The sequence below is a fragment of the Mirounga leonina genome, unplaced genomic scaffold (assembly GCF_011800145.1).
Source record: "Mirounga leonina isolate KUSES-001 unplaced genomic scaffold, KU_Mleo_1.0 Mir_120074, whole genome shotgun sequence".
Classification (NCBI taxonomy): Eukaryota; Metazoa; Chordata; class Mammalia; order Carnivora; family Phocidae; genus Mirounga; species Mirounga leonina.
In genome coordinates this window covers 1-9071 of record NW_023270287.1, presented here as the reverse complement: position 1 = coordinate 9071, position 9071 = coordinate 1, and the positions used below count along the sequence as shown (strand labels likewise).

Genomic DNA, 9071 nt, shown 5'->3' with positions numbered 1-9071 from the left:
TTACAAATCTGCTACTCCACTAGGAATGCTAGGTTAAGAGACAGTCCACTAACGTTTGCTTCTCAATTTTCACCAGAAATTTAGGTTTTTAAGGGTTAAGAATTCTAATATAGAAGTTTAATGAATAATTTTAAATAGTTTAAAATACATTTTAAAAATATACCTAAACTGTGTGAATTGTCCTAACACTTTGCCTGTTAGGAGAAATGACTAATTTTGTTTTCTTTTTCCTATTTTTTTTTAAATTTACATTCAATTAGGGGCGCCTGGGTGGCTCAGATGGTTAACATCTGCCTTCAGCTCAGGTCATGATCCCAGGGTCCTGGGATCAAGCGCCCTGCTAGGCTCCCTGCTCAGAGGGCCTGCTTGTCCATCTCCCTCTGCCCCTTCTCCCCCACAAGTGCTCACTCTCTCTCTCCCTCCCTCTTTCTCTCTCAAATAAATAAAATTCTTACAAGATTAAAAAAATAAAAAATAAAAAGTTCCAGGGACGGCTAGGGTGGCATAGTGCTTAAGCAACTGCCTTCAGCTCAGGTCACGATCCCAGGGTCCTGGGATGGAGACCCACAACCAGCTCCCTGCTCAGTGGGGAGTCTGCTTTTCCCTCGCCATCTGCCCTTCCCCCTGCCTGTGCTCGCTCTCTCTCTCACACTCTCTCTCTCTCAAATAAGTAATATCTTTGAAAAAAATAAAAAAAGAAATTAAAAAATTCCAAATTAACTACATTTTTATAGTAGAGGTAATATTTTTTTAAATATATGTACATGGACATAATTCACTGAAGAAAACAATCACAAATATAATGTCATTCCGTTTAAAAGTCAATGAAGTTGTTTCTCAGTACAGAGAAAAAACTCCCTGAGGTTCTTTAGCTTCAAACAACATCTTTTTGGTGATACTGTCTGCAAGAACATGGTCATCTTACAGAGAAGATGCTGATATTGCACAAACAAGGGCAAGATGGGAAATGTTCTCTTTGTTCACATTTCTTGGCCAAACATTTAAACATTTCAGCACAAGAATACTATCACCTAGCACCAAAGAGAGAAAGCGGCATAGAATATGCCAAGGGAAAGTGCTGAACAGGAGCGCCACCCAATGCAAGAGGGGACCTGGGAGGTTCCCTGCCCTGCACCACGTGGTCGACTGAGGTCTCTGGATTTGTAAACTCGAGAGCACTGATGGTCTAAAAATGACAGCAGCTCATCCAAAGGCAGCAGGCCCAAAGGCAGCGTCGTCGCTGAGCTGGTCCCCGCCTCAGGGGCTTCTTGGTGGCCTCAGCAGCCTAAGAAAAGAACAGGTGCTTGTCTCGGTGGCTCAGGAAATCCTGGGTCCCTTGTCCTGGGGCTGCCCTTCACCAGCACTCCCTACCCCAGAGCCCAGCCCTCGCCCAGGGGCATGCATTTCCCCCCAGCCAGGTCCCCAGCCCTGGGTCCGGCCACCTTTACGAACCTCCTCCCTCCTGAACCAAATCACTGAGTCAGCCCCAGGCCCTGTTACCAAGGGTCTGGGCTCAGGACTAAAGTGAGTAAGAAATCAATGTGCTCACATGACTCGCGTTCTAATGCTCCCTCTCATGGCAGGCCCTCAAGGACCTGCTGGGGCATCCGACAGAAGACAGGGGCCTGCCCTTGACACCTCTAACCTTGGGGAACAGGGTGGCCAGAGATCCTTCTTTCCCTTCCCTGCCAGCCTCCTAGCGAGCCGCACACAGAGCTCTTAGTATCATGATCCCTTCCCCCAGCCCATCCCTTCCTGGTCCGGCTCAGCTGGGAGCACACAGGGCAACTCAGTTCCCCCCATCTCCCAGGCCAGCTCTGCTCAAAGCAGGGGCTGCTCAGTGGCTCAGGATCTGAGGTCTGCAGGAAGCTAGCTGCCAGGGACGGCACCAGCCTCAGCCAGGATTCCCACTGTTGCACGGAGAACCGGCCTCCTTCTAGGCCCGTCAGGCACGGTCTCTGCTGTTCACTTCTTCCTTACCTGGGAAGACCCAAGCCACGCTCTGGGGGGACACGGCCCTACTCTCCAGCCCTTTGAGCGGTGTGCAGAGGCCTTCCCACGCCCTCCTCCTGGGGTTAGACGCGGGACCCTCTCCTTGTAACTGCTCGGATGGAGTCCCCTTCTCCTGGACACGTCACATGGAGCTGCCATGCTGCGCTCACTCAAAGGTGAGTCCAGCCCATGCTGTGTGTCCCTGCTGTTCCCACACCACCCACCCTGGGCCCAAGTTGACTCTCTCCAGAGAGCCAGGCCTGAGGTCCCTACATTCCTTTAGCACCAACAGGCCGTAAGCAGTGGTGTGGGCCCCTCGCCTTTCCCAGTGGCCTTAACAGCGAGGCCGTATCAGAACTCAGGGCTGAGCTTGTCCAAGTTGTTGCTAACACGTGATATGAGCTCTCATTCACCCGGTCCCATTGCTGTGTGAGAAGGTTCAGGGAGTGGGCAGGGGTCAGGCTGGGAATTCACCTTTCCCTGGGCTCACCCCAGGCCATTTGCCCTCCCTTCCCTCTCAATCTGCCCTCCGGACCTGTCCCTCTAAAGGAGGCCAACATGGATGCCAATTAGGACTGCGCAGCTGAGGAGCAGGGTGGGGATCCAGGTGCCGGGTCCGATGGCTGTGGTCCTGGCCGGGGCCGTGTCTTGCTTCATGGTTGGTGGCACTGAAATGAAAACGCAAGAGTGAGAGCCCCAGTCCGGACCCCAAACTGGGGGAGGATCCCTCGGGCCTTCTGGCTCAGGTCCACCCTACCAGGCTGACGGGGTCTATCACTCTCCTTGTGGCAGCTGCTGTGACAAGTCCTGCTGTCTTGGGGGGAGGGGAAGGGATGTGCCCTGTCCCCCCGGGGGCTCCTACGGCCAACTGGGAAGCAGGGGTTGCCATGTAACCAATCGCTCCTGCTGTGACAGACAGGAGGTGATGCAGGATAAGGATGGTGACAGCGACCACCTCTCAGGAGCTGACAGTCCGGGTGGCACTGAAGGATTTCCAGCAGCCCACCAGGTGACATGAAAAAGACAATGATCCCTGAAAAAGGGATCAGTAAGAAGATAATCTCTGGCAACAGTCTGATGCCCCCCTGTTTGGGGCCAGCAAGAAATCCAAGAAATACCCAAGGACAAAGGTGTGTGCAGCGAGGAAGTGATTCCAGAAGGTGAGAAGGGAAAGGAAGGATGCTAGAACATTCCTGTAACCATTTTTCTGCCAGGAAGAATTTCCATGGATGGATCAATTTCTTTCTCTCTCTCAGACAAACCCTCCCCCCCCACCCCACACACAGTGGGAAGGTGGAGCTCATTTCAAGAGAAGCAGCGCTCCATCCAGTCTTCTGAGTTACCTGTTGTCTCCAGCATTTCATCCCAGTGCTCCAGTACTTGCTGGAGCCAGCCCTTACAGTCTCCGTTTGAGATCCTCATGAGGAAGCCAGTCAGCTCTCCGTCACTGTCCAACGTGCCCTGGAACCGCTGGTCCTCAGGAGGCACCACTGTCCAATTTCCGGTCTCCGGGTCAAAGCGGTGGGTTATCTGCTCATTGAAGGCAAACTGCCAGGATCCTCTGGGGTGGCTGTCTGGTCCACACTCATACACCAGCCTGCCCTGCAGGGTGAGAGGATCTGCCCCCCGCGCCCACCACGGGGAACAAGTCAGCCTCTGGTGTTGACCAATCCTTTGCCCCACCTGCTGTGCACTCCTCAGCTCCCCTTCAGCCCTCCCGGTCCTGCTCTGTCCTCCTTGTCGGCCCTGGCTGCTGGGCCGCGTGTGTGGGACCCACTTCTAGGTTTTACATGAACACCCTAGGCCCCCGGCCCTACCAAACTGTTCTCCTTCTGCCCTGGGCCTTCAGACTTACGGCTCTTAGTGAAAATCCCTGTTTTGATGTCCAGCAGTTTCCTTCTGAGCTCTTCCACCAGGTCTTCCAGAGTTTCCTTTTGTCTCTCCCAAAACGCTGTGTCCTTCAGCTTCATCCCCAGAGGACCAACGGGTTTGACCTCCTTGCCCCGACAGTCGTAAGAAAGAAACTGGTTTCCATTGACCAGGCCTTGAATCTCACACCATGGTTGTCCAGGCCTGGCCCGAGATGTGATGTTGAAATTGTAGGAGAGAGAGCATCTGCGAAGGGAAAGCACAGGTGGAGGTTGGGGTTGGAAGACAATGACCGGCAGGCCCCCCTCAGCCATGCACGCGACAGCACTAGAACGTGTGGCAGGCTGGCTAGCTGTCCCTGCACAGCCCCTCCCCCCCAGCGGTAGAGGTGGCGCCCTTCCCGGGTTTGAGGAGGATCAGGATGCCTCGGCCTGGCAGGAAACCACAGAGCCATCGAAAAGGCCCCTGTGTCTACCAGGCTGATACCAGCATCCCTCAGCCTTTGACAGAACAGATATAGCAAGAAATGCGTAAAACAAAACTAAAAACATGTCCTCCAACTCTGCTCACGGAGAGGTCTGGAGGACTCTTTCTGGCACTCACGAAGACCACACTGTGAGAAAAGCACCCGCGTTGTCAAGAAGCTCAATGACGTCTCTCTGATGGCCCAGCTTGGCGGTAGGAGACGGTGGTGCAGAGATAGGGGCCCAGGAGTAATGGGCTGAAAAATCCCGAAATAAGAGAGTTGAGATACTGGCGCTCAACTGCCAGGAGCCGGGAGGCAGCCATGATTGAACTAATCCTGGAGGTTGGAATGCTGGTCAGGGCCTGCCCCACAGAAAGCTCTCCATCCCTTTGGCTCACAGAACACAGTGATCCCAGAGGCAAGATAGCTGGACAGCCAACCCAGAGGCTGCTCGATTTAAACAATACAAACAAACAAAGACCAAGCCCCAGGATGGATGAGGACGAGGCTGAAAGCAAACACCCAACAGAGAGTCTGGATCCTCTGCCCAGGTTCCAGACCTGAGCCACTTCTCAGAGCTGGAAGCCTTTAGGAGAAGCAGAAGCCGGCTTCCAGTCAGGAGGGACCCTTCTGGTCAACAGCAAGAGCAATGCTTCCTACTGGCCTTCCCCAAAGGGTCATGTGGTCATTCGCAGGGCTAGGTTTACACTGGGGAGCAGAGACCATGCAGACATTGTCAGTGGACCTAGTGTGTGAGCTGACATCGTCCTCAGGGATCCTAGTGTTATCATGGCCCCTGTTATTGAAATGGTGCAAGGCATGAGGTGCTGCCGAGAATGAGAAGTCACCTGCCCCAGGTCCTGTTCACAGTGACACCACTGGGTCAGGCACCCATGAAGCGGTCCTTTCACGCGCCCCGCATTTGTTACAGGAGTGAAAAATGTTTGTAGTTGAATTACTAGTGGGTTGGGGGCTAGGGGGCAGGGAAATTCAAGTACAATATTCTCACACTGTCTTCTCTTTCCTCCAAATACAATGTTAAAACAGTGCCCTACCCTGGATGGAATGACAGAGTTGAGTACCAACCCTAAGACCTCTGAAGGATGCAGGGCTGTGAACCCTCTCCTATTTTCATTGAAATGCCAGCCTGGTGCAAAGGTTCTCTGTATATATTAATATTGCATAGGTTTCTGTCGTACCTCCTCGAATCTGGGGCCTTAGCAAAGTGAAGCAGCCATAGACAATATATGGATGAACGAGCGGCTGGACCTGCTTCTTGGGCCATAGGACCCTGTGACACTGTAGGAAAATGTTCTGTGCCCTTTGTCACATCCTAACATTGGAACGTTAGGTAGACACCAACTTGTGATCCACCCAGGCAATGCCACTCGAGGCCGGGAAAGTGAGCCTGTAAGAGGCTGCAGTATGGTCCAGGGACCTGTAGCCAGGAGGTCTCTGGTCAGGGGGTATCCGAGCTGCCCACCCTGAGCTGGGTGGTGCTGGGATGTGGCCGGTGAAGGAGGGCCTGGCGCTGCATGTGCCTTGAACCTTGGCTCAAGTGCCCTGGGACGTCTACCGGTGGACAGCAGTGGGGATGGAGAAGTGACGTGAGTGGCCGAGGCGCGGGGTGGTGTGGGGTCCAGGCCCTGCGGGATCGCCCTGTCCTGCCCACAGCCCGGGGCTCAGGGGCTCAGGGGCTCGGGCTCCGGCCCCCCGAGGGGCAGGCGGGGGCTGGGGGCGACCGCAGACTCCTTGCCGCCCCTCCCCCTGCCCCGCGCGCCCCACGCCCAGAGGTGGCAGTCCGGGGTCGCCCAGGTCGCCTCCTTTCCGTCCAGAGGGCGACAAAGTCCCGGCGGAAAGGAGCCCGCGGCGGGGTTGAGGACGGGACGCCGGCCCCAGCGGGCGACGAGGTTCCCAAAGCCCCGGACTCACGTGTCTCTCGCCCGCTGCTCGCCGCGCCCACGACCGATCCGGCCGCCGCCGCCGCCGCCGCCGTGACCCAGGCCACCAGCAGCAGGACCGGGAGGCCCAGCGTGAACCTGCTGGCGGCAGGGGGCTGCATCGCGACCCCAAGTCTGGGGCGGCTTCTGAACGAACCCGCGGGCCGGGGAGCGGAGCGTGCTTTCTGTCGCCGGGCCTGGGCCGGCGCTGGCTTTCCGCCGGAACACACTTCTGTTCACACAAGTGTCACTCGACGTCTGTCCGGGAGAAACTGCTCCGCGCGTCTTCCAGTTTTCTCTTCTTCTATTTGACAGAGCGGCGAGAGAGCACGAGCGGAGGGGGACGGGAGAGGTAGAGAAAGCGGCTGAGAGCGGAGCCGCAGGCTGGGCGGCAGGGGGCCGGGAGGCTTCCGGGGCTCCCGCAGCGGGTCCCCAATAGGCCAGAGACCCTGGGGCTGAGGCTGGACGGAGGCGGGGCTTAGTGGGCGGAGGCGGGGCTTAGTGGGCGGAGGCGGGGCTCTGGGCCGGCTCTGGGCGGGATCCGTCGCGGGACACGGCCCTGACCTGACTCAAAGGCAGGTACTTGAACTACCGAACCATCTCGGTGTCCCCGATTCTCTGAATTTTTGAGAAGGTTCCCACTGCTGTCCTTCTCTTTAATAAGCAGAGTCTTCCCGCTGAGCTGCGCTGGACCTTTGGCCCGAGGAAGACAAATGGCATTTAAAAAAATAATTTAAAAAATGGTAAATATGTTCGAACCACATACAATTCATCATCTGCGTCATTTTTAACGTACATTAGTTTTAAGACTCTCAACTTTTCATGCTGTTTCTGCAATAAAGCTAGTGTACCCTGACTGTTAGGTATTTTATTTGTAATCTTTCTGTTTCCTTTCGTTTTCAGGGTTGTTTTTTTTTGGGGGGGGGGTTAGGGTGTTTTTTGAAATCAACGTGTGTGTTCCATTATTTTATGATCTAACCTGAGAATTTCAGTTCTTTATTTGGAGAGTTTAGCAGGTTACCTTTATTGTGATTACGAGTAGAGTAGGAGATATCCCAGTCATCACATTTTTCATTTATTGTGCTTAAAAAAAATTTCCTCTCCCTATCTGCATTGCTTTTACTGTACTGACTTTTCCTCTGCTGTTTTAAACATTATGCATTCTAGCTTTCTTCTCATAATCATTGCCCTTAAACTTTGATCCATACTAATGTTTATTTACATTTATTTATTTATCATTGTTTTTGTTCATACCAAACAAAAATTATTTAGCATGTTTCCATATCTATTTTGTGTGCTTCCTCCCACCCCATTTCCCTGATATTACCCAGATTTTTATTTCTGAGTTGTTCCTATACTTTTTTTTTCTGTGATAGAAACTCCCCTGACCCTTCACACCACCCTCTTTTTTGAGGCAACAGAAATCTAATAAATTAAGAATTTTAAAATGTTGTTGCTGTCTTTAACAAATAAAAATTTTAGCAAAATTGGTTACTCATTCTCCTTATTTCTCTTGTTAAATCTCCTGGATGGGTTTCTCTTACTATTGGAATACTTTATCCAAAAGATATTTTCAAGTTGGAACTTTCTGGGAAAAATATTCTTTAGGCTTTATTTGTTCAAAAATAGTTTTAATACCCAGTGGTATTCAGAATTCTGAGGTTTCCCTGAAAGTGTCATGTTCCTTGGTCACTCAATCAAGTGTTAATTTGATTAACATTTGTTAATCTGTTATGTACTGTTATGAAGGGGCTTTGCAGAGGTAATTAAAGTGGCTACTCAGTTGACTTTAAGCTAGGGAGATTATCCTTCTCTTTTTAATTTTTAATTTTTAAAGATTTGATTTCTTTATTTTGACTGAGAGACAGAGAGGGAACACAAGCAGGGGGAGTGGGAGAGGGGGAAGCAAGCCTCCCGCTGAGCGGATAGCCCGACGCAGGGCTCGATCCCAGGACCCTGGGATCATGACCTGAGCCACCCAGGCGCCCCAAGATACGGCGATTATGCTAGATCATCTCAGGGGCCCAGTGAATCACATGAGCCCTTCAAAATGAAGACTTTCTCAGACTGGAGGCAAGAGAGATGTGGCAGAAGGAGAGGTAGAGAGATGGGGCGCCCTATTGCTGGCCCTGAGTTGAGGGGGGTCATATGCAAGATGGAGGCCCCTACAGGAGTTAAGGAGGGCCTCCAGCTGGCAGCCAGCAAGCAAGTGGGGCTCTCAGTCCAGAAACTCCAAGAAACTGGATTTCCTTAGCAATCTGAATGAGCAGATTCCTCCCAGTGTCTCTGGCTAAGAGCCCAGCTGCTCGGTGCCTTGACAGTGGCTTTGGGAAGCCCAGAGCAGGAAACTCACCGAGCCAGTTCAGACATCTCTTTTACATAGCTGTGACATAAGAAATATGTCTTGATTTAAGTAGCTAAGTTTGTGGCGATGTGTTATGGCTGCCATTAAAAGCGAATACATACACTCTCCTACTCGAATGAGAATATGACAGCATATGAAATTCTAGGCCCAGAGCTCTTTTCCTCCTCCAACACTTGAGAGGGAATACCACTTGGACCTCCTGCAACCAGGATGGCTGTTGAGGAAATTGCTGTTGATCTATTTCCTTCGTACCTTTATAGTTCCTCGGGGTTCATTTGTGGCCGGGAGCCAGGAGGCTGCTCCACTGTTACCTCCATCCGCTTGATCCTGTACTACGCTAAGGGGACAGTCAGAGTTTCATGGATTTGGACGAAGATTTTGAACACTTTTTCAAACACTAGACACATAGATGTGCTTATGGCTATGACATGTTCGCTGG

General features: G+C 52.3%; 1 protein-coding gene across 1 annotated transcript; it reads right to left on the bottom strand.

Annotated features, from left to right (window-relative positions):
- Positions 1–659: 659 nt before the first annotated feature.
- LOC118007377 (UL16-binding protein 1-like) lies at positions 660–6728 on the bottom strand (the record flags this gene model as incomplete). Its single annotated transcript, XM_035000429.1, has 5 exons — positions 660–1285; positions 2528–2660; positions 3336–3611; positions 3848–4107; positions 6260–6728. Coding segments are annotated over 4 exons (1130 nt in total), but the record flags the coding sequence as incomplete, so codon positions are not given.
- Between the last annotated feature and the right edge of the window lie 2343 nt (positions 6729–9071).